This window comes from Anopheles gambiae, chromosome 3, assembly GCF_943734735.2.
Source record: "Anopheles gambiae chromosome 3, idAnoGambNW_F1_1, whole genome shotgun sequence".
In the NCBI taxonomy this organism is placed as follows: Eukaryota; Metazoa; Arthropoda; class Insecta; order Diptera; family Culicidae; genus Anopheles; species Anopheles gambiae.
The window spans coordinates 53,534,631-53,561,321 of record NC_064602.1 but is presented as its reverse complement, the minus strand read 5'-3'; the positions used below and the strand labels follow the sequence as shown (position 1 = coordinate 53,561,321).

Genomic DNA, 26,691 nt, shown 5'->3' with positions numbered 1-26,691 from the left:
TGTCGTTAAGAGTATCATCCATAATTGTAGGGGAAGGTAGGTAAAGACGGACACTGCGGGTAAGATGGACACTTCTCATAAATGCATGAAAAAGGTAATTTTCGAGTAATTCAACAATGTAGAATCCAAACTGAAGGTAAAACAACACATTTGAGAACATTTTTGGCATAATATAAATAAAATTGGTTAAATACACGAACAAAACAAATTTTCAATCATGTGCACCTTTGTGGATCTAATTTGACTACTGCCGATCTTAAGCTCTACAACTTGTATTGTTTATATTTCCGGAAGTTTTATTTCATGAATGGGTTGTCGTGATCATTAATGAAAAAACTGGCGAAAGAACGAGGATAAAAGCAATACAAAATATTGTTTATTGGAGGTTTAAACATTCTGACACCAAAGCGGGAAAGACGGACACCTTGTTGTAGGGAAAGATGGACACCGGATTTATTGATTTTTTTACTTCTTATATCAATTGGTGATGAATATATTTCTTCAAAAACCTTAAATCAGGGTATTCCGATGCTATAAATCAATCAGTAACTAGAGAAAGTATTGAAATAAGCGAGAAATGAAACACCGGTCAAAATAGTAGCCACTCGTTATGCTATTACTCGCTCGACGCTGATGAGGCGCTTCACGAAATCCAATATCTTCTCACGACTTGGACAACTTTAAACAATAAAAAGATGAGGCATTTATACGACATGTTCAGGAATAGATGAGAAATTCTATGGAATTACAAAAATCAAATGTTGAATTTTGACATGGTGGAAAATGGATTAAACTATTAACAAGTCCCTCATAAATACTGGGGTCGTGGTCTTTTCGCGGAGTAATTTCTTTAAAGGAAGTTCTAGACTGTTGTTCTGTAAGCTGGAGCAACGCCAGCTGTTAGTGCGCGATATTTCAATAATGCTTTCGATGCTGCATTCTACGATATATTACAATCGCTACTTACAATTCCTAAAACCACGACTGAATGAACCGTCGTTGCAATTGGCCTAGAATTGGTTTATAAACGTACCAGGACGTGGAAAGCGATAGAATTTGTTAAAATACTGTAAAACTCTTCACTTTCTAACCTTTTCATTTCCCTTAACGTGTCCGTCTTTACCTACCTTCCCCTATACGGTGCACACGATGCAAACCAACACTATTGCAGCAACCAATGGCGGATCTTCCTCTACATCGAGTTATTTCATTTCATTTCATTTATTAATTTCAATATGTCTGCCTCTGGGGTTGAACATATAATTGCTTAAAACCTAGTTGGCCCTGTTGGTACTAAACTAACTGTAACTTAACATAACTAAGGGGAAATAGAAAAGGATGTAACAGAATGGAAATCCATAGTGAAAAGAAAAATAAGCAGCGGATAAGAAGAAAATATTTAAAACAAAAAAAATTAAGAATAAAAGAGACATAATTATATTCTTTCTAATGTCAAATAGCCGGAACATAAAATTATAAATTAAAATCGCGGTAATGTTCATTGAATTGACGCAAACAAATTAGCCACGGGTCGTTAATGCCAAACGCTGTATTGCGGAAAGGTATTTCAAGAGCAGTCCGATTTCTTAAACACCTGGAAGGAACATACCAGCTAAGTTGGGAAAGCAAGTCTGGAGCATCTATATTCCCTCGTAACAAATTGCTGATAAATGACACACATGCTTTAGTTCGTCTAGATTCGAGGGTGTCGAGATTGAACAATATGCAACGATCCATCCACGTTATATACTGCTTCGATAAAAACAAAAGCTCAGAATGAACGATGATTTCCAATACCTCGCCACTAGCGGGAAGTAGGGAAATACCACGATAGTTGCTTACTTCAGATTTACTGCCTTTTTTTTAAATAGGAGGGAGCCTACCTGTTTTCCAAAGAGCAGGGAAATATTTATGTTGAAATGAGAGATTTAAAATGAATGTCATTATGCGAGCCGGTCTCGTAGTACAGTCGTCAACTCGTAGGACTTAACAACATGCCCGTCATGGGTTCAATCCCCAAATAGACCGCGCCGCCATACATAGGACTGACTATCCTGCTATGGGGGGAAATCAATTAGTCACTGAAAGCCAAGCCCACAAGTGGGTACAGGCAGGCCTTGACCGACATCGGTTGTTGAGCCAAAGAAGAAGAAGAAGCAGGTATACCATCTGGGCCAGGAGAATAAGAAGGTTTTAAGGACAATATAGCTGTAGCAACATTTTCGACGGTACAATTTATGGAACGGGAACACAAAACATCGTGAGGTGTAGTAGAAAGTCCACCCTCTAACAATTCCTCATCATTAATGTAATCAGAGTAGGCGTTGGAAAAAAAATCGTGCGGTACCACACAATTGTGCTGTTGCACAAAATCGTGCGGTTGCACAATACCCGCACGACAAAATCGAGCAGTTTTGTAGCTCGGATTTTCGATCGCTTTCCGCCAAAAGCGATCGAGAAAGTGAGCAGAAATGTCAGGGAAAACGCTTGGATTCCGATCGAAGAAATATTTCAATCCTAAAATTTCAGCGCTGAAACATTCGAAATATTTCATTGATAAATATGCAGCAATTTTGAATGCGAAATATTTCACAGCCATGGGCAGTGAAATATGTTTGCAGTTTGAGATTGAGAAGTTTTCGATCGCTTTGCGCAGCGGGTATCGCGCGGTTGCACAAAATCGTGCAGTTGCACAAAATCGTGCGGTTGCACAAAATCGTGCGGTTGCACAACATTGTGCGGTTGCGCAAAAGTGGTACCACAATTTTGTTTAGTGTGCAAATGTGCTCGCACATATTGATGTGCTGTGCGTGCGAGGTAGCACTGTGTTACTTGACCCATCACTAGATGGCGCTAACCCTGCGCAGGCCTGCGCAGGAATCGCTGGAGTCCCGCGCGGGAGACCAGCCAAACCAGTGCACTTTTCGCCGATCACTTTTCCAACGCCTACTCTGATTACATTAATGATGAGGAATTGTTAGAGGGTGGACTTTCTACTACACCTCACGATGTTTTGTGTTCCCGTTCCCTAAATTGTACCGTCGAAAATGTTGCTCCAGCTATATTGTCCTTAAAACCTTCTTATTCTCCTGGCCCAGATGGTATACCTGCTTCTTCTCCTTCTTTGGCTCAACAACCGATGTCGGTCAAGGCCTGCCTGTACCCACTTGTGGGCTTGGCTTTCAGTGACTAATTGATTTCCCCCCCCCCATAATAGCAGAATAGTCAGTCCTACGTATGGCGGCGCGGTCTATTTGGGGATTGAACCCATGACGGGCATGTTGTTAAGTCCTACGAGTTGACGACTGTACTACGAGACCGGCAATGGTATACCTGCAATCATCCTTAAAAAGTGCACCAACGCTATTGGTCCCATAATGACATTCATTTTAAATCTCTCATTTCAACATAAATATTTCCCTGCTCTTTGGAAAACAGGTTGGCTCCCTCCTATTTTAAAAAAGGCAGTAAATCTGAAGTAAGCAACTATCGTGGTATTGCCCTACTTCCCGCTAGCTAAAAACTATGCTCTACCACAAAATTGTGCTGTACCACAAAATTGTGCTCTACCGCAAAATTGCTTGCGCACAAAATTGCGTCATAGCACAAAAGAGTGCGCGCACAAAATTGTGCTATAGCACAAAATAGTGCGCGCACAAAATTGTGCTATAGCACAAAATTGTGCGATACCACAAAATTGTGCGGTACCACAAAATCGTGCGGTACCACACAATTGTGCTGTTGCACAAAATCGTGCGGTTGCACAAAATTATGCGGTTGCACAAAATTGTGCGGTTGCACAAAATTGTGCGGTTGCACAAAAGTGGTACCACCAAAACACCGCACACTTAATTGTGTGTGGTAGCACCGCACCACACAGTAAAAAGTGCTACTTGACCCATCACTAGCGCCATCTGTTGGCGAAATAGACGAACTATTTATGGCGGCGGAGAAAAAAAACGGTCAAAAAATTTAAAAATATTGGCGCCCATTTTTTCGTCCGCTTCTTCTCCCTCCCTCACCCTGCCTTGCCTTACTTGCGCTTCACTGCCCGTGCCTTCCGCCGCCAGCTGATTGGGTGTTGTGGTGTATGCGTTGATGCTTATATGTGCATTGCGGTTGTGTATTGTTATTGGTGGGTGTTAGCATTTATTAATTTGTGTGCGACCTTGAGACGCTGTGGGAGAAGCTGGATTGGGATTCAAAGTGTTATCGGTGTATTGAGGTTTATTTTATTTCGTGCCGCTGCTGATGAGACCATTCGATGCCCGTGCCAATCGAGGGTGACAAAGCCTATTTAAAACAAGCGTAGGAGAACGTCTAACACTAATCTAATATTTTTTAATTTGAACATGGGCGCGCTTTCGTGGGTGCGTGCTGGCGTGCGCGCTTTCGTGCGTGCGTGCTCGCGTGCGCGCGTACGTGCATGTGTACGTGTGTGTGTGTGTGTGTGTTAGTTTGCGCGCGTGTTTGTATGTGTGCGTTTGGAAACCCCAAAACTATTTGATTCTGATGCGTACATTTTCATCCGCTGCGGCTACAAAGTCCATTCATTTTCGATCTCGCTACCTTGGAGACAACACAACCATTGGCATTGGCATCTTTGCGATCGGCTCTGCTGTTGGGGGTATTAAAAAGACACACGATCTAAGCAAACATGCGTGTGATATATTGCACATTTATTTCTGATTCAGCTAGCGGACGCAAGTGGAAACAACATTTTGAATTGAATCCATACAAAAGAGGATGGTGCTGCACCTGTTCGTCCAGAATCTGGTGGCTTGTTGGTTTGGAGTAGTTATCATGACGCCGATTGACCGGCAATGCCTTGGAATGGGTTCGGATCGGTAGGTTCATGTTTTGGTCGAGTGCATTCCGTGCATTTGTCGCGCCACAGCGGTAGACCCGGCAGCACCAAAGTCAAAACAAAAACCTTCCCCGAGTGTGGACTGCTATGCTAAGTTCTTCTTATTATTATTCTTATTATTGGCGTAATGGTCTACACGATCATGCCGGTCTTTTCAGGACTTGAGTACCACGTAGCCGGATAGTCAGCCCTTGCTACGGCGGACGGTTCATACGCGGTTAGAACCCACGACGGGCATGCAGATGTCCGGAATGATGGCGGTGCCGCGGGCCCGCTCCTATCCAGCGTGCAATTTGCATACTGCCACACTGTCTCCTGCTCGATGCATACGCTGCAGGCAGGGGGAAGGATGCACCTCCACAATAAAAAAAAACCCCGTCATGGACTAGCGGCGGATCTAACGGTAGGCGGACAAGGTGGTCGCCGAAGATCTCTAGTCTGTAGTATGCAGTATGCTTACTAGTGGACAGAGTATTAGCGACAAGGGCCCCGGAAAGATGGTCGTTGGGGCCCCGTGGCTGAAGAACCATTTGCACCTCCCCTCCCCCCATGGCGACAACAATTTTAGGGCCTGTGACCGATGATCGTAGGGGTCCCATGGCCATCCCCCTCTCCATCCACCGGCAATTTAAGTATACTGTTCAATCTTCCAACAGCTGTGTATCAGTACCCCCTCCTCCCGGTCATCAGTTACCATCGACAGGGGCCTCAATTCGTCTTTCCACCTTTCATCAACACCTTCCTTTATTTGACCGATGGATCATAACATTCCGAAAGAAAACACATTTGGCGACAGTTGTGCACACACACGCACGCTCATACCCTTGCGCAGACGGCACAGCATATCTGTGTAATCTACAACATACGAAAGCAAAAGCTTAGTGTAACAAAGTTATGCTTAATGCTTAACACGTTCAGAACAATGGCAGGCCCCAGGAACTGCCAGTGAACTTTCCAGCCTGGATGCTGGTGGAAAGGAAAGTTGATGAAAATCAGCGGCGGGATGAACGTGTTAATGCGAATTAGGATTCAGCGCGTTTCATAGCAAACCAGCATTAGCTAGCGATTCCTTAGTCATTTTTACATTGCAGCAATTGAACTTATTGCGCTTTATTTTTTTGATTTGTGAAAATGTAACTTCATCGCCGCAATGTTTGTTGCCGGCATTTTTAGGCGCCACAACAGCTCGCGAGCATTGACCACACGCGAGAAAGAGATAGCGCTATGGAGGGAAAAAGCACGGACGACGGCTGACAGCGATTGGCCGTCTGACGCACCAACACATCCAAACCGTTGGAGGGAAAAAGATGGCATGATAAAATTCTCCGAACGGCATGATTTCTTCCATCGCTTTGCGCAGCGGGTAGAGATTTAAGATGAAAATTATGAAATAATTTAGTAGCAATAAAAAAAACTTGTCGAAATAAGAGCTATCGAAACACATGTATTCTGCAACCACACTCCATAGATCGGCATTTACTAAGTTATATTGCGGCTGCTGCCTCTAAAAAACGACATTCATCAAGGTGGATTAAAAATATCAGGTGGAAAAGGGCCTTTGGAGGGTCGCCATAGTTGAGGGACTTTAGGTCATTTTAAACCCATTAACCAATGGTTTCCGCACACGAATTATAGCAAATAGAACAGATTTCTTTGTTACTACGTACATTTTTGTATGTCTATTGATTTTATCGGAAAATGAGATATATTAACAAAATAATGGATGATTTTTTTAGTCACGAAATTTAAAATCTTGTGAGTAAGAGTTCTAATCTTATTTAAATTGTCGCTGAGGTGCGCACATAATGAGGAATAAAAGTGAAAATAGGAAAAATAAATGATTTCTTAATTTTTATCCACAAATATGTCGAAAACACAAAGAATAATAGAATAAATTCACGAAATAACACGAAATGACACACTTCAATTCATGTTTTAATGTTAAAAAAGAACTCACAAAGCCCAAAATATATTGTTAAAGAATATTTAATCGAAAAATTGTGATAGAAAAATTAAATGAACCATCCCAAAACATGTAAACAATGCTTGAATCCTGGGGACCTTACGTCATGTGACGAATTGTCAAAATGCTCTAGATTTCACCACCTAAGGCCGAAAATACACGGACCGGAATTTCGCGGCCGCGGAATTCCGCTTGCTGAAAAATGTATGGATATGAGGCTGGAAATAGACGAACCGAGATCATCGCGGTACCGCGAAAATCGCGTATGACTTGAGCTGTTAATTATGTTATAAAATCTGACAGATAGGCGAGATAATCGCGGTTCGTTTATGGAACCATCCGATATCTGGTGACGATTGAATGTGCCAAGAAGAAATATTTTTCTATCAATTTGCGAATCAAATTATTTATTTTACATAGTTTATGCAAAATAATATACAAAACTCATTTCTCGACACGAGTTTTCACACAAATCCGCCAGGAAAAGTAAAAATAATCGGTTCGCGCTACCGCGAAAATCTCAGCAATACCGAAGTTGGGTATCTTTGCGAAACAGCAGGCGCGATTGGTGGCGCGGAAGATTTGACAGCTCTACTGTTCTACAACTGTTATAAACAAAGCGCGAATTTCGCGGCACCGCGACGATCTCGGTTCGTCTATTTCCAGCCTGACAGTTCGGGAAAGTTGCTGTTGACACTTTGTATATGGGTTTGACAGCAGGCGGAATTCCGCGGCCGCGAAATTCCGATCCGTGTATTTTTGGCCTAATATTTTTAATCTAGTGTAACTGTACCAGTTTTCGGCAGGCTAGTGCAGCAGTTTCACAAAAACTGCTCATGCAATGCACCTACAATTTTTATTTATTTTTTCATGAAAGTTATATTATTTTGGTTGATAAATTATCGTAATATGTTAAGCTATTTTTTATTTTCCGTTTCAAAGTCCTTTTTTACAAATACTCGTGAAAATGTAAACATTGGTTTTGCTCCTATTTTCGGCAGTTTGTGTTTTATGAAAAATTTTACCGCATTTGTGCAAAATTTAACGTTTTTAGTTACCCTGTCGAAAATAGGTACACTTCCGAAAACAGGTACACTGCCGAAAACTGGAGTTACCCTACCTTGGTCCAATTTAATAACACAATTTTCGCCTTTTATCCGCACAAGGGTCGGATTCGGCACGGTTTCTTGTGGTTGTTGCAGTATTTACAAAATTAATGTTGTGATGTACTGGGATGTAAGGTATAATCTGCATATTACTTGAATAATAGAAATGTGTTTGAATACGTTTTGTTTTTGCAAAATTTGGTCTAACAAAACCAACCGTGCCAAATCCTAATCGAAGGCGAAAATTGTGTTCTTAAATTGGACAGAGTAGCTTACACCATCTGACGTGTGAGCAAGTGGTAGACAGCGGTGTCTATTGAAAACGACTATTGTTATAAAAACAAGTGAACAGTTGCTTATTGGACTGGTGAACCCTGTGAGCACAATACGAAGAAGTAGAAGAGAAATTTCATTCTTCTTACAAAATGTAAGGAATATCCGGGTATAGCGGGGAAAAAATAATTTGAGATTGTGCCTACGTAACACCGCACAATTAATTTGACAGATAACATCGGATGCGGCGTCCGACAATATCTATAAAATTGAATTCCGTCGTACGACGAAATCGCACATCTGACGTTATCTGTCAGTTACCATATAAAATTTTGACAGGCCTTCCGATAAAATCGCAGCCGATGAAGCACAGACACGACTCTTAATCCGGATAAAGGCACTAGGATAAACTGAATCCCAACATAGATATGATATGAAGATTAAATCTGAATTCAACTTTACTCACCTAATAATGTGTTTGCCAGCGGTTGTGGTTTAGAAACCTTTTCTGATGTCAATTTCCTATGTCTCATATGAGCTCGATGCAATGAAACTTTGAACGTAAGGTTGGTGTCATGCATCATTGAGTTCGCATATTGATCTTCAGCAATGCATGTCAAAATCAACAAACAAAGTTTCAAATTAGTTGAACTTAATTCACTTTTGTGATCCTGCATCACGATTGAGCTATAAAGAAACCCCATTGAAAGAAATATAAAATATTGTTAACAAGGACAGGAGTTTATGTCATACCAGTATTGAAATAGGGCCACAAACAAATTAGTAGAATAATGTGAGGCATCTAGAATGGCAGCCGCGGATAAGTCAGGCGATCCATCATTTATATTCAACGTATTGCACGGTGAAGGCGGAGTAGAATCTGCTTGTGTATGCGCTAATGTGGTTATGAAATTTCGATTTAAATGTATTGCTTCATACAGAGCCAAAAGCAGTGCGTTGTTTGCCCTAAAACAGAAATTAATTATTATATTATTATAACTAAAACGCTTGGATTAATTAACAAATTATCAAGTATCGAGTAGTAAGGTGGGCCATACGATTCATTTCACGACCCGACCTGGAGTCGGGTACGAGCCAGTCGGAATCAATTCCGACCTGTGGGTGCAGAGGGTGCACTACGTCGGAGTCAGAATCAAATCCGACATGCGGGTGCAACGAGTTCGTGTCGACCCGAACGTTCAGTAGGTGCGAGAAAGCATAAGCGACTCCGACCCATGGTTTCAGGAAGTTCGGATCGTCCCGAATGAGGAGTACCCAACCCAAGTGACATTTGCTCGAAATTGTTTTTCCATATCTGTTCGATTAGTACTCGATACATTTTACATTCGTAGCTTTGATTTTTGATGAAAAACAAAAGCAAAATTTGTGTGAAGTTATTTTATCAAAAATCGGTGTTATTTAAATCGGTGAGTGAATCTAGAAGAAAACAACGAAAAGCCGCATTACAGTTAATTTTAAAGGACTTATACTAAATTCCCTTAAACTGGTTCAGTTTAAGGGAAGTTTAAGGCTCCACCCAGTCAGACAAATCGGACTTAATTTACCCCTATCTTACCGTAATTTAATGGTAAATTAGCAGTCCTTAATTTACCCATTCGAGCAGTTTTGACAGATCCTATTCCTTCCTCTATTTTTTTTTTTATTTTTTTCGGCCAAAATGTTAATTAATAACACGAAATGAATTTTATTACAGTTTAATAGATCCATTTTCCTTAACTTATACAAACGATTACAATGTATTTTTTAAGCAAACTTGACTTGAACAGCCGCTTCACCCGGAGAAGGTGATGCACAAATAACACTAATAAACGCAATTTATACCCATTTAATACTTAAATAATACTGATTTTTTATAGAATAACGTCACAAAAAATTCTCTCTTCTTATCTTCTTTGGCTCAACAACCGATGTCGGTCAAGGCCTGCCTGTACCCACTTGTGGGTTTGGCTTTCAGTGACTAATTGATTCCCCCCCATAGCAGGATAGTCAAGTCCTACGTATGGCGGCGCGATCTATTTGGGGATTGAACCCATGACGGGCATGTTGTTACGTCGTACGAGTTGACGACTGTACTACGAGACCGGCAACCACAAAAAATTACCTTTTGTTTTTCATAGAAAAAAAAACCATAGCTATGAATGAAAAATGAGCTCGACGGCATCGTCCATCGATAGGGGAACGTCTAATTTACGAAAACAACAAATCTTGGCGCTTTCAACACACTTTATCACATACAAATCCATTCGCTCTGCACCAACAGCTCCGGAGCCGGTATTACAGGGTGGCCACTCGAATCAGGATTTGAAATTCCCGGTTTTTTCCGGTTTTACCCGGATTTTTTAGGGATTTTCCCGGTTAATTACACTTCAGTTGCCCGTAGTTGATAGCATTGTACGAAATTTCAAAGCATTTTTTAAACAATTTTATAGATAACTCTAATAGTATTTATAACTTCATCTGTAATTAGTAGGAAAGTGCAAAGCTACATGTTATCGATATATTTCATAATACAGACTGACTTCACTGGTTGAACTTTGAATCACTGTTAATGATTGAATGAATGCTTTTTATTTGGAAAGTTTTTCCATACAAAAAGTTTTGAATTTATTCTGAACAAGCCATGAGATTTGTTTGTATTTTTTCGGAAATCGGCGGATGAGTTCTAGTTTCGAATTTGTACAGTGTAAGAAAAATAAACAAGAATTAAATACAACAACCTTAAACTATTATTTAAAAATAAACCTATTAAGCAATATAAACGTTTTTATAAGATGGCTGAAACAGCTTATTTATTCAAATTATTCATTTTCTCTTCAATCAATGCTACTTCTTTTTGAGCATCTACGAGAATTTTGGCTTTTACTGATTCCAACTCCTTGAGTGCGTGATGCATTCTCTTTTTTCTAGCACTGGCATCGTCCGTTTGTGCCCTTTCCTTCTTCTTTTGCTCTAGGTTCTCGACGTATCGTCCATGCGCGTTTCGAGCGTACTAGATGAGTGATTTATTTATGTCAACCCCTAAAACCCCACCAGCGTTCAAAATAGCGTCGTACACTATTCGCTGTGCCACTAGGCTTTCGTCAATTAAATTAACAATCAGACACTCTTTGTTTGTAGAAAATCCTCGCTCCAGTGTTGCATTGCCATGTGATAGAATTAAAAAAAAAATTAAAAAAATCTCAAGTTTGAGAATTCTTTTCCCGAATCCGCAAGAACTTTAAACCAAAAATTATCTAGTCGACGTTCATGTCGCTTGTAGGCAGCTAGAGATGACTTCATGCTAGAAATTTCCACCGCATATGTTAATTCTTGACGAATTTTGTCAGCTACATTACCCGTTAAATGTTCTCTTTGGATCATGTAATCCAGGCAGTACCCCAACCGTTTCAAGGCAATATCAAGCGATTTTGTCGAGGTCTCTGGATTTATACATAAGATATATCGTGTAAAACTGTGTGATAGTGGAGAACGGTCACCAATTTTTGTCAAAAAGGCAAAATAATAAGGTTTACAATCGTTCTTACACTGTAGGATAATCTTTTCAGATATTTTTCCACGTGCCATTATTGTTTTAATTGCCGCTTTGACTCCCAAAACCGATATCAACTTACGATGTCGGTAGAATGTTGTCATCTTTGAGCTCGATATCGGTGATCGCTTCAACTTTTACATTTAAGCATTTCGATTTTAAAACCTTACTCATTATAGTATGGGTAAGTGAAGTTAACTCATCAAACAAAAATGGCGCCATAGGAGCATCACATTGAAATTCTCGCAAAAAGGGTTCTACACATCCTGCTGATGAAATAAAAAAGGCAAGTTTTGGGCTCAACATTTCATCAGAAATTGCCTTTTCTGTTACAGCGAATGGCCTCGACTGAGCAACTGCTGCAAAACTCCTTTTGAAAGCATGGTGACCTTCCTTGAGTTTTTTGTCACGTTGGTTTTTGACTGCAGCCACATAGACTTTCAAATGAGGAATCATTTTAGAAGCGCGCTCAGTCACATTCAAATTTTCAAACCATCGAACAGGACAAAATTTCAGCGGGAATAAATTGGATCCGGTAGTTTCTTTATAATCTGCATGACGCAACGGAAAGTCTTTGAACAAATAATAGAGGGATGTCAAAAGCTCATCAATGTTCCATTCAGTGTGCTTAATGCCATTTTTAAAAGCATTATAAATAGCATGTAAGCCGCAACTACTTATGTTTAACAAATCAAAAGATGGTACCCCATGCAGATTTCGAAGTTCTTCGCTTAAGTCCTTCATTAAACGCCAATTCATATTCGACCCGTCCATGCTTAGCTCAATCACATTATTTAGTAGAGCAGGCTTTTTTTCTGTGCACTGTTTCAATCCGTTCTCAGATCAGGAGATCGACTGCGTGAGAAGAATCTAAAAACGCTGATCGAATGTATCGACATTCTACCTGTTCCTTATTTTCATTCCAAAATCTCACACTAACATCCATCTGTTGGCGCTGTGAAACTTTATTCAATGTTTCATCGAAACCAATTACTATTTCGGAACATACATCAAGTTGCTTAAATATTTATTTATTTATTTATTTATTTATTTATTTATTTATTTATTTATTTATTTATTTATTTATTTATTTATTTATATATTTATTTATTTATTTATTTATTTATTTATTTATTTATTTATTTATTTATTTATTTATTTATTTATTTATTTATTTATTTATTTATTTATTTATTTATTTATTTATTTATTTATTTATTTATTTATTTATTTATTTATTTATTTATTTATTTATTTATTTATTTATTTATTTATTAATTTATTTATTTATTTATTTATTTATTTATTTATTTATTTATTTATTTATTTATTTATTTATTTATTTATTTATTTATTTATTTATTTATTTATTTATTCATTTATTTATTTATTAATTTATTTATTTATTTATTTATTTATTTATTTATTTATTTATTTATTTATTTATTTATTTATTTGAATCAAAGTTATCGGGCAGCATGCCTAAATAACTTAATGCTTACAGAGTACATGTTTAAAGTATGGCCCTAGAACTAACTTGAATATGCTGACGCAGCTGACTAACGGATTGATTGAAATCTGCTGATAACCCTAACCTATTATACACATCAATCATTTTGAGCAGTGGATCATTGGCACCAAAACCAGTCGATCTAAAAGGGCTTCTTAGTAGCTCTCTACTTCTAAGACCTCTAGAGGGAGTAGAAAAGCAAATATAATTTAAAATGTCAGGTGCATCAAAATCTCCAATGAATTATTTTTTGCATAAAAGTTATCTGAGCCGTAGTTCTCCTATGCTGTAAAGTCTCTAAGCCAAATAGTAAACACCGAACATTATACGAAGGACGTGGAATTTGGTTTGACCAGGGAAGACGATGAAACATAACACGTGTGATTTTTTTCTGATTTTTTTCAATTTTATCTATGCATGTAATCTGATGGAGACACCAAACTACACTGGCAAATTCCAGGATGGGACGGACTAAAGAACAGTATAATGTTTTTAAACTGAAAGGATCTTTAAAGTCGGCTGAGACACGTAAGACAAATCCTAACAGTTTAAAAGCTTTAGTGACGATAGTTTGATAATGGCTAGATAAACTAAGCTTACTGTCTAAAATAACTCCTAAGTCCCGAACCTGAGAAAAACGTGGAACGCTGTCTTCATTGATTTTGTAGTTATAAATAATAGGATTTTTTTTCTTTGAGAATGTTATACAACTACATTTGCTAACATTAAGTAACATTTCATTATTAAAACACCATGCAGAAAAATAGTTTAACGAGTCTTGTAACATTTCAATTACAATTACAATTCAACAATTTAACATGAGGAATAGCAAACACGACATCGTTAATAAATATAATAAATAGTAATGGTCCTAATATACTCCCTTGAGGTACACCAGATAAATTATGGAATGTGGCAGATAAACTAGTTCATATCTTAACGTTAATGCAACGATCAGTTAAATAACTTCTTAACCACTCAACAACATTTGTGTGAACACCATACTTTGATAATTTTTAATTAATTTTTAATTTTTAATTCAATTAAATTAATAAAATTAATTTTAATTTAATTTGTGAAAAAAGGTGCCAAACCAAACTTGATTAGATACGCAAGTTTTGTGCGTCCCATCTCGAGCTTGGCAGCAATTTGGCTGTCCGGAAACATTGTCTTGAACAAATTAGTGTTAGCCCCAGCACTGCGATAGGAGTTATGAGTGGCAATAGTTTCCAGAGCCCACACAATTTCACAATTATATATATATATATATATTTTTTTTTTTTTTTTTTTTTTTTTGCGTACATAGCACTACCATTAGACCACAATATATAGTTTTAACCATTAAGCTTTAGTTACAGAATTAGTGAGACTGTAAATTAATTGCTAGTTATTGGGTTATACACCAACTACCATAACTGTAAATCAGTGGTCTCCAACCTGTGGTCCGCAGCATTAACAGTCCGCGAAAAAAATGTTTTTTTTTTCTAACAATTGCTTATTGCCATACACATAGTGCAATTGTTTTCCCACAATCAAGATAACAATTTTAACAGTTACGTATAGAATAAAGTGAAATTGAACGTGAAATTTTGGGGCTGAAATCAAATGTATTATCAAAGCCAAGTGGTCAGTGATCCTACAAAGGTTGGAGAGTTAAAACCATTATTGCATGACTTATTATTAAAAAACGAAGTAAAGATCGCCTTTTATACATACTACAACCAGGATCACAGATTCTTTACTAATTCTTGTAAATAAAATATCGCCAACATCCAGCCATTATTTATACTCATAAAATACATTGCGAATACACAAACAAACGGCCGGCTGTGGGCGCCTTTATAGCGGGCTAGGTGAAGTGGGTGTTGGGTTAAAAAAAAGCAGGTTATGATAATATTCAAAACGTTGTTGAGGTTTTAGTGATCTGATCTGGCTTTTGTCTGATCGGATTAGCTTTGAATCTATATTCACTTTATGGGTAATGCTGTTAGGCTATTTTAAACTAATTTTTGAAAACCTTTTTGCACATTTTGGTTTGTATTCTCAAAACAATCAAAACTTCTGAGAAGAAATTATTTTTAGGAAAAATTAAGATTTTTCAAAATTACAGGCTAATCCTTGTAAAATTCATAAAACCTGTAATACAACTTTAAAAAAATCGTCATCAAAAATTATTTCTCTGAGACCTGTACTAGAATATGTTATTTGTACTTCTGGATTATTTTGAAATACATGAATTATAACAAAAACTTTATTAGGAAAGTGTCTTATGATACACTCTTAATTCGTTTTTTAATATTAAGTCATGTAATAATGATTTTAACAATTTCAAAAAATAGAAAAATATTGAATTTATAACCGAACACATAGCGGAATTTGGGGCAAGTGTGCCACCTTAAGTATTTCAAGTTATAACTCACTAAAACGTGTTTTTAAAAAGCCGATTTAAATCTCATAACTATTTTACATCTATTTCCTCACTTATAAATGAGTTTCGCTTGGAAAAAGTGCAAACAAAACAGTTTTTGAAGAGTTTTAAAAAGGGTCCAAAAAGACGTTGTTTTTAGGGCTATGGGGCAAGAGTGCCAGTCGTATGTGGCAAGACGGCCACCTGGTTAAAATAAGCGTAGCGGAATTTGGGGCAAGTGTGCCATACGGGGCAAGAGTGCCACCTAGCATTTTTCCTTAAAAACTTTAGTTTAATGATCAATTGTGTATACAGTTGGTTCCTTTCCAATGACTAGGTATACTGAGCCGAATTTCATATAGACCAATCGATATTCCCCATTGTTTTGAACTGATTTATATTGAGTTTCAAAATTGAGCAGAATATTATATTTTTTTAATCCAACCAAATAAGCTCTCAAAAATCATGCGAACAATCAACCGAGAAAATATTTACACCCCCGTATAGCTGAGAAAAAGTGAAATTTTTTGTGGGGTTAGTTGAAAAAAACTTTCTTTTTGTCACTGAAAAATTCAATTTCAAAAAAGTTACAACTTTTGGGGCAAGTGTGCCATCTCTGTTTGGGGCAAGTGTGCCACCATCTTTCATAGGCGCGAGCTGTCAAAAATGTAAACATTGTTGTAGCGGGCTGCGGAATGGTGCGCTATTGTGAGCGGATTCCACGCCAGAAAAACAGAACAGTAAAAAAAAACATATTGTGGTACAGTTGGTGGTCAAAAAGGGTTAATTGTTGACTAAATACATGTAGGAATACATACACTAGTGGTACAAACGTAATAATTTCCAATTATCTAAGAAATACGGTTATTTTAACCAAGTGGCCGTCTTGCCCCATACGAGTGGCACTCTTGCCCCATAACCCAAAAAACAACGTCTTTTTGGACCCTTTTTAAAACGCTTCAAAAACAATTTTGTTTGCACGTTTTTCAAGCGAAACTCATTTATAAGTGAGGAAATAGATGTAAAATGGTTATGAGATTTAAATCAGCTTTTGAAAAACACGTTTTAGTGAGTTATAACTTGAAATGCTTAAGGTGGCACACTTGCCCCAAGTTCCGCTATTTCTTAGATATTTGGAATTATTACGTTTGTAACACTAGTGTATGTATTCCTACATGTCTTGAGTCACCAATGAACCCTTTTTGACCACCAACTGTTCCACAATATGGGTTGCTGCTGGTCTGTTTTTTCCGGAGTAGAATCCGCTCGTAAAAGCGCACCATTCCGCAGCACGCTACAACAATGTTTACATTTTTGACAGCTCGCGCCTATGAAAGATGGTGGCACACTTGCCCCAAATAGAGATGGCTCTTTTACCTCAAAAGTTGTAACTTTTTTGAAATTGAATTTTTCAGTGACTAAAAGAAAGTTTTTTTCAACTAACCCCACAAAAAATTTCACGTTTTCTCAGCTAAACGGTGGTGTAAAAATTTTCTCGGTTAATTGTTCGCATCAATTTTGAGAGCTTATTTGTTTGGATTAAAAAATTATAATATTCTGCTCAATTTTGAAACTCAACATAAATCAGTTCAAAACAATGAGAAATATCGATTGATTTATATGAAATTCGGCTCAGTATACCTAGTCATTGGAAAGCAACCAACTGTATACACAATGGATCATTAAACTAAAGTTGTTAAGGAAAAATGCTTGGTGGCACTCTTGCCCCGAATGGCACACTTGCCCCAACTTCCGCTATATAAAAATGGGACACAATTAGTTGAACTTTTTTTTATCGCAAAACTATGAAAGTGTTAACACGTTCTACCCGATGCTGATTTTCATTAACTTTCCGTTCCGCCGGCAACACCAACGCAAGCAGTTAATTTTTGTTAATTTTTAAACCTAATATGCTGCAGCAATTTTTTTTTTTTTTGTATTACGATTTAAACTCTTCCCAGTACATCAATACTGTTAAGTGTGCGATGAGATTTTTGTCAACCGCAATAATTACAGTTCTTGACGATGATTGTTGTTACTCCCGCAATCAGCATCGGTCGGAAAGGGCTAATCTGCTGCAAACACTCTTTTTAATACTTCCATATAGAACACCATCCTAAGTTTGCTACTTTAAAATTCTAAACACGTTATAACTTTTACACATACCAAAAACCAAAAAGTTAAGTTTTTAACTACCGTCAAACGGTTATTCACTTACTTGGTAAAAAATGGCTGATTGGAAGGTTAGTTTTTCGAACCAACACATTATGTTGATGTGCTTTGCTTTTTTCATGACTAACCAAAGCCACTCTACCCATAGTGTTGATTTTTATTTTTTTTGTTACACCCTTTGCAAACCGCTGCATATACGTCCTTCGGGTCAGGAGAACACCATGGAAATGAATTTTCATAGTTTGGATTGTATGTAGTAGGCATAGCAGACAACCTATGGGAGACTATTATTAATAATTAATAAATTAACCAATTTGCAGCCAGTGCTGTATAAAACTTACCTGATAGCAAATTGAATAATTTGAACAAACACACTTCAATAAACTGAATATCAACTAATTCAAACGACACCGTGATTTGCACTTGCACTTCGAGAATTGAATTTTAAATCTTATCACATCACATTCGATGCTGTTCAACTCAAACCGCAAAATGAACTAAAAGTGTCCACAACCACGGCAATCGAAGCCTCCAACTAGCCAGCGATTCGAACCCTCTTCGATTCGATTTTTATTACGCTATCATACAATGCTGTGTCTATTGAACCGTTGGTCCGGATCCGTTGGTCCGGAGCCATTGATTCGTCGACGGCCGTTGATACGGAGCCGACTCTGGAGCCGTTGGTGCGGAGTCGGCTCCGGGAAAAAGTCGGAGCCGGCTCCGGAGCCGTTGGTGCACTCCGAAATGCCCGCGTTACGCGAATTTTTATTCTTGACAGTTTAGATGTCATATCATATACAATTTTCTAAATTAATTGTCAATTGAAAAATAATTTGCATTATTCCAAAAGTTTTAAAAATCTTTCTGACATTAAAAATACAGAAATAACCGAATTTTCCACACCACCATTAATGAAGTAATAAATTACATAAATAAACTAAATTAAATAAAAAAAATGATGATTAATACAGTAGAACGTTAATTATCCGGGGTCGGATTGACCGTTGAGCGGCTTAACCGTGCCCATAAATGTGACAGCTGTTCAAACATACGGCGAAAATTTGCAGCGATAGTCAAGTGGGCAACCAGTTTTTTGTGCTGCTCTGTAGTGTCTAGTGGTATTTTCGAAATTCAGTTTTGTTCATGAACAGTTGTTAAACCTATAGTTATTGATTAAAATAATATACTACTAACGAATAATCGATTAATTCAAAGTGAATTAATCATAAAACTAGTGAATATTATAATTTTTACATGAATTTGACATTTCTTGGACCATTATCCGTGTAAATCGATTAACCGGCAACCGTCCGGTCCCGAGCTGCCCGGATAATCGACGTTCTACTGTATAGTATATTTTGGCTATAAAACGTGATATTCGACATACGCGAACATCCGAATTACGCGAATGTCTCCGGAACGCATTGTTTGCGTAACTCGGGGAAAGACTGACTGACAAAGTTTATGCAAAATAAAATACAACACTCGTATCACGATAAAAGTTTTCAAACAAATTTATCAGAAAAGCGGTATTCGGTTCGCTATAATCGGTTCGATGGGTATCTCTGCGAAACAGCAGGTACGATTGGAGGTGCGGAAGATTTGACAGCACAATTGGTCATTACGAACACACCAAATATTGGCGCTTTCAACATACTTGATCACACACAAATTCACAATTTCAAGCGTATCGAGTACTAATCGAGCAGAAATGGGAAAACATTTTCGAGCAAATGTCACTTGGGACGGTGTTGTTTAAATTTACCCCAAGGTGGATCAAAGAGATCAAGTGGTGGAATCTAGAATCAAAGTGTATGTAGTCAAGGTGGTCTAATTGCATGTTTTTATAACCAAATTTGAACATTAATTTTGGACAGAATATACGAATACACGAAACACTCTTAAAATCTTCACTCAGCAGCAGAAGCGATAAAAATCAGCCTTCTAAATTCATACACCTAGGAAAAATCCCACCTGTATATTATACCCACATAGCTGCTCGAAAACTGTTAAACAAAGCAAACAGCTGACAGGCCTACGAACTCAAAACGGAAAGGGCCTCAAGGATTCATTTTAAATGACTATTAATTTTTAACAATTTATTTTGGAATGCCGGCTATTAGTAAGTATTCGCTAACTGAGAAGTTTTTACTTTTCAGTCAGCGGACCGATATTCGTTAACTGAAATGACAATATAACCATCAAAGCAACCAAAAAAAGAACTATTCCCATGATTTACTTTTTCCAATCGCATCCGTACGAAGTGGAATTTGGGGCAAAAGTACCATAGGGCTAAGAGTGCCCACAAGCATTTTTCCCTTTAAATCTTGATTAATTGACCAATAGAGTATACATATGGTTTTGTTCTCATATCTAGGTATACTGTGTCAAATTTTACATGGATTAATCGATTTTTACAATTGCTTTAAGCTGCATAATGTAGAGTATCAAAATTGAACAGAAAATTATAGTTTTTTAACCATACCAAATAAGCCCTCAAAAACTTACGAACAATCAATCGAGAACATATTTATACCACCGCAAAGCTGAGAAAACGTGAAATTTTATGTGGGGTATGTTGAGTTGAAACAAACTTTCTTTTTGACTATAAAAAATATAATTTTAAAAAAGTTACACCTTTAAGGACAAAAGAACCTCCTCTTTTTGAAGCAAGTGTGCCATCATATTTCATAGGCACGAGCTGTCAAAAATGTAAACATAGTTGTAGACCATATTGCGGTACAGAGTTTGTGGTCAAAAAGGGTTCATTGGAGATTCAAGACATGAAGGAATACATAAACTAGTGCCACAAACGTAAAAATCTCCAATTATCTAAGAAATACGTTCATTTTAACCAGGAGGCCGTGTGGCTCCATACGGGTGCAAGAGTGCGCCCCATAGCTCAAAAAACAACGTATTTTTCAACCCTTTTAAAACGCATCAAAAAGAGCTTTGTTTGCGCTTTTATCAAGCGAAACTCATTTATAAGTGAGGAAATAGATGTAAAATGGCTATGCGATTTACATCGGCTTTTGATAAACAAGTTTTAGTGAGTTATAACTTGAAATGCTTAAGATGACACACTTGACCCAAATTCCGCTAACCAAATGATGCCGGATGTTTTACATTTGTCGTTTAAGTGATTTTTAACTGGGATCCACCCCAGTTGGCGAATATCTAGTTAAAAAGCATCTAGTCATGAACACTTACTACAGTGAACCCTCTCTTATTTGACACCTCTCCAATTTGAGAAACCTCTCTTATTTGAACATTTTTCACAGTCCCTTGATTTCCAGTACATTTTTGTCCCTCTTAGTTGGACAACCTCTGAAATCTGTATTCCTCTTATTTGTGTATGGTGTTGCCATGGTTATTGAAAGATGTATGCTCAAATTGAATTCAGTTCGCAGTTTCCTATAGCAACAGTTAAGGCTGCATGCTAAATGTTCTGTTTCTTTCTAGTTTGTATGGACCTTTCATTCACTTTCAACCCCTGTAATTTGAAAACCCCTCTTATTCGACAGTCCCATCGTCTCTCAAATAAGAGAGAGTTGACTGTATATTTGTTTTATTTACTTACCGAATCTGCTGGCTTCGATAGCATAATTCGTCCGATATAAACATATTTCCAACTATGTTTGACAATGATGAAAACCATGACGAAGACGTAGTTAGCTCTGTAAGACTTAAAAGATGTTGCTTGCAGAACATAGTTAGCACACATGAGATAACTTGTCCGTAGCTGTAGAAAAAACAATTGAACTGTGAATCTCATTAACTATCACTGAAAAAATGTGTTTAGTAACATACCCATTCAGAGCCAACTCATCCGCAAGTAGTGAAAGTTCGACGACATATGGATTGCTACCCTCGTGTTTTCTATAATTTACTAAAATTGTGAGCAGCGTTACAACATCGTGTCCATGCAGGTTTCTCAAACTGGAGTCACTTAAGATGTGTTTAAATGCCTCAAATAAATTTTGTCCTATTATGAATTCTATTAGATTGTTCTCATTGACATTATCGATTCCTGTCGCAATTATTAACAAAATCTTCAAACATAGAACTTTGGGGCGATCAGTGGAAATATTGCTTGTCAATATATTGTAAAGCTGTTTCAGCAATTCCCGCATATCATCTTCGATATCGTTTATGGTAATAAACGGAACTAGTGTGTTATTTAAGGACATAGTAGCGCCATTATGACAATCATTAGCATTACCTCCTGTGCCAGTTTGTTTGCGGAATAGAAAATGTATGAACACAGCTATCGTTTGTAACGCATTGTGCACACGCTTGGAATTTCCGAATGACAGGGTGTGTATACATTCCGTAAACAAATTCAGTATATTTTGTTTCGCAGAAGAGTATTGCTCTGGGTTCAGTTTGAGCAATTCACATTCCAACATGTCCATGTTTGGCTGCAGTAAGAAAAATTCTTCCCAAAACTGTATGCTTAGTAGTTTTGGATCTTCGCCGCGGCATAATTGTTCGTAAATATGGACCACTTTTTCCTTGGGCCGTTTTGTACCAGATCCAGACCTTTTCCGAGATGCCATTACAATGTACCGTGTCGCAGTACTTCAATGTTGCCCCTGCTATGTTGATAGGAATTATCCTGGCTTAAGTGCCTATTTTTTGGTTACTTCACCCTCAACTTTGCTGGCGTTAATTCGTTAAATAAGGTTCAGCTCAAGAAATACTATGTTTAATTATGTCTCAGAACTTCTCTTTTATGACAGCCGATTTGCAGAAGGTACAGGCGGTCCCCAAGATACACGGTTAATGGGGACGGTAAACGGCCGCAAGATACAGCGTAAGGGCGGTGGCAACGCTGATCGGATACGATTTTATCGGACGAGATTTTTATGGGATTTGACAGATAACGTCGGACGTGCGATTTCGTCGTCCGACGTTATTTGTCAAATCCCATACCAAATTTTGACAGGCCGTCCGATACAAGGTGGAATATAGAGGAGGTGTCGTCTTAGCGTTTGGCATGTTGCCATTTTGAGATTCAGTTTGACAACAGCCGTCGATATTTGATTACAAGCAGCAGCTGCATTATAATGTGTAAAATGCCAATTTATGGAGTGTGGATGCAAAATACACATTTTTAGTGCTAAACAAATGTTTATTAAACGAAAACAATTCATTTATCATATCCAAATACCAACAACATTCGTCGCATTTGACAACTGCCGTCGATCCTGGTTTTGTGCTTTTTTCTAAAGCCTCGATGCCCAATTGTTCTACATGACGACACCTCCTTTCTACCCACTTTGGTCCGATAAAATCGCATCTGACGAGCGTTGCCACGAGCCTTAATGGGGACCGAAACGGCCGCAAAAAGCCGTGTATAAACCGTGCGAATTTCCGCGTAAGGGCGATGGCAACGCTTTTTCGCATGCGATTTAATCGGACGGCCTGTCAAATTTTTGTATGGGATTTGACAGATAACGTCGGACGACGAAATCGCACGTCCGACGTTATCTGTCAAATCCCATAAAAATCTCGTCCGATAAAATCGCATCCGATGAGCGTTGCCACGGGCCTAAGTCGAATCACGTAATTTCTAGCCAAAATATAGCTAATTTTTATATAATTGTGCAAGTTGGAGGTGGTTTTAGCCTATAAATTAATTATTTGCTATGATTATGAGTGAATTGAACTGTTTTCAACTTTTTTAAATGGTTTTTAACATTCGATCAAAAGGAATTTGTTTGGCATTTTGCAATTAATGTGTCAAATCAGTACAATTTGCTAAAAAAACTGTCAAATTTAGAAAACTGCTTATCTTCGAATCCGCGTATAAGAGGTACCGTGTATCTTGGGGACTACCTGTAACATACCAAAGTGGGTATATTACCGCGCGGCTACATGAGGTGAAATATACAGCGAAATGAACTATTTTACAGGCGAAATATCTGACGGATAATGCATCACAGCAACCAGCTGATGTGCAATGTAAACAAATAACGTGCACAAAATCGTAACTAAATCCATTAAATAACTTCAATATCCAGTACTTCGTCAATTTTTAGTCAACAGTTCACAATTTCTTCCAATTAGGGAATGTTCTGCTTAAGAAGATATTATTTTTAAGTGAATTTCGAAAGCGGATGTTGTGTCTCCCCCAGCCCTTTTGCTGTACCTGTGAGATATTTCGCCTGTCAAATAGTTCATTTCGCTGTATATTTCACCTCATGTAGCCGCGGGGTTAGACAGGTGGACTTATCCCGAACAATTTGACAGCCGTGCTGTAGAAAAATGAAAACGAAATAAGCGGAGGCCATGGGAGTGACAAAATGCTGACAAATTTTTCAAAATGTGGTAGCGCGTGGCCACGGAGCTGAAAAAATGTTGAAAAATTTTTCAACTTTGTCAAAATTGCTTGTCAACTGCAAAAAAGAGCTTTTCTCGTGGCCGCACCAAAAACATACACAAGAGCGACAAAAAGCTCCAACATCTGAATATCATCGATATTTTGTTTAAGAAACACTAACTAGGTACATAAATCAATTAGAATAATGCATTTTAGCATTATTATCATAACAATGGGTCACAACTCCGATAAATAGCTGTTTGTTTACGCTTTTTCACGAACGTCAAATTTTGTGAACTTTTGCAAGGACCGTAAAGATATCAGGTCAAGTTATAAGCCCGTTTTGACAGCTAGGTGGAAGAAGAATCGACGAAGAAAACTGACAGTTTTCCGCTTTTGACGAACGCTTCAAGTTCTCGAAGAAAAATTTCCATTTTAAATCACGGACTGTGTTCTAATAAACTAAAATATTCACCCAAATTGATCTCCACCAAATATTGACCATGCAAAACGTAAACAATCCATCAATACATATACAAGCGGAAAACCATCTGTCAAAATCGGAGCCCAGGGGGGGGATCGCCAAAAGCGCTATAACTACACCTCATTATACATTCCACCTTGCTCAGCATGCAAAGAACGATGGAGCCAAGGTGTGTTTATTTAGAAGGTGAATTATTAGCGCGTTTGCCGGGCGCCATCATTGAGTATTGTTATGTCAAATCGCATACAATTTTCTATACCCCCCTCCAGCCCTTCCTGATTTTAATACCGGAGCACCCAGTATTGTTATGTCAAGTCGTGAAATGTCAATTTGCTCTGAAGCACTTCACCTCCTAATATCCATACATCTTGGATGGAGCTGAGAAAAAATTAAATTGGCAGTTTATGGCGAATCATCAATTATTGTTTGTATTTTTGCAGTCTAATAATCGTAGAAATGTTACTAAAAAGTACAAGAATTTTTTTTACTTCATTTTAGCGATTCAAATGGATTTTTCCAACATAATTTGAAAAAGTCTCATCTCGGCGCTTTCCGGAGCTTCTACACACACCGGCGTGAGAAACCGGTTGTCAATTCTCTCACAGCCATCTCTCAGCTGCAGTCTCGGTGTATGTAGAAACGCTCCAACAACATTAGACCGCTGCCTAATGTGCATTAACCTTTAAGTTGGCAACCGGATACCCGGGTATTTTTTTCAACTTCGAACTGCAATAACTTTTGATTCATTGCTTTTATTGACCTGAAATTTTCCGTAGCCTCCCAACTTTTAATTTATGATTGTTTGGTGTATAAGTTGTAATTTTAAACAGTCTGTAAGTATTTTATTTTGAATTTTTTTAACTTTACCACGTAAGTTGGCAACCAGCCCAAATAGCCAGTTCGTACTTTATAGCTGATTTAGGGCTGTTTAACGAAAAATCGTTCCGATGTCGTACTTTGTGGCTGATTAAGAGATAGACGGTACTTTGCGGAACTATGGAGCTTTTTAACAGGCACATGGTACTCTTTGGAACTTTGCGGCTGATTAGCACTATGTGTAGGGTTCATGATGGAACTTGAAGGCTTGTTAAGAAAGGGTACTGAACTTGGTGGAACTTAATAGTTTTTTAATGCATGACATCGGTTCAAGGTGGCTCTTGTCAAAGTGTCAAAGACGGACGCCGGCAATAATCTCATTGCTGCTGCACAAGTTAGATTCGTTACTTGAAGAATGAATATTGAGTGAAGCGATTGTGAATTATCAGTAAATTGTGTAAAAATTTATGTAATTCATCAATACAAAAGATTTAAAAATATACATATGTGTTTAAACCAAACAAATTTTGTTGTTTATTTCATCGATGACGCTTGCTTGAAAATAAAACACAAAGAAAAATAATCCCTGGCATCGTGGCATAAGGAAGCTGCTTAGGCGCTGTTTGAAAGACCCACATAGAACTTTGATGCTGTTTATCTACTGCAAAAGGCGAATTAGAGCAGCGATCTTTAGCGGGCCAAAATGAGCTGCTTAAGCAATTCTGGCTATTTGGGCAGCATACCCGAGTATTCCATACATTTTGTATGGAGAATGACGTCTCTCTTCTTCCTCTTTTTGTATTGTGCTTATTTTCGAGTCAAATTCAAGCGATTCCAAATTTCAATTTGACCGTTATTTTTATAATAAAATGAAAAAAACTTAATGAATAAATGAAATAGAAGAGAATATATGGTCGGCATTACTTGCATACAGCATTAAAATATATAAAGAATTGTTTACCCATGAAAATCGTTAATTTTTTGCCTCAAAACGTGTGGAATACCCGGGTATGCCGGTTGCCAACTTAGGTGTGTAAATCTGGTTGCCAACTCTACGGTTAAAGATTCGGATAGAAAACACGTGTTTTAACCTTCGTTTCTATGACCAAAAATACACCCTCATCTTTATGACCACCTACCCGGGTAAGTAATACATTTTATAAGGGAATTTGTATTTTTATTTGGTCAAAAAATGTCTTATTCAATTTATTCTATGCA

At 37.7% G+C, this 26,691-nt stretch overlaps 1 protein-coding gene across 8 annotated transcripts in view; it reads right to left on the bottom strand.

The window, feature by feature from the left end:
- Positions 1-22,713, bottom strand: part of LOC1275345 (armadillo-like helical domain-containing protein 3) — a 32,621-nt gene extending 9,908 nt beyond the window's left edge. For 3 of the 8 annotated variants that reach the window (XR_009765923.1, XM_061655605.1, XM_061655606.1), the window contains exons 1-4: positions 21,659-22,710; positions 21,429-21,590; positions 8,963-9,175; positions 8,676-8,896 (exon numbers count right to left, since the gene is read on the bottom strand). Coding sequence is in view for 6 of the 8 variants with exons in the window: in XM_061655605.1 (XP_061511589.1) it covers positions 8,676-8,896; positions 8,963-9,175; positions 21,429-21,590; positions 21,659-22,407 (1,345 nt within the window). In the remaining 2 variants the exon portion in view is untranslated. Of the gene's footprint in view, positions 1-8,675; positions 8,897-8,962; positions 9,176-15,426; positions 21,342-21,428; positions 21,591-21,658 lie in introns of those variants that run through there. The other 5 variants (XR_009765924.1, XM_061655603.1, XM_061655604.1 and 2 more) reach the window with 5 other exon arrangements.
- Positions 22,714-26,691: the final 3,978 nt, after the last annotated feature.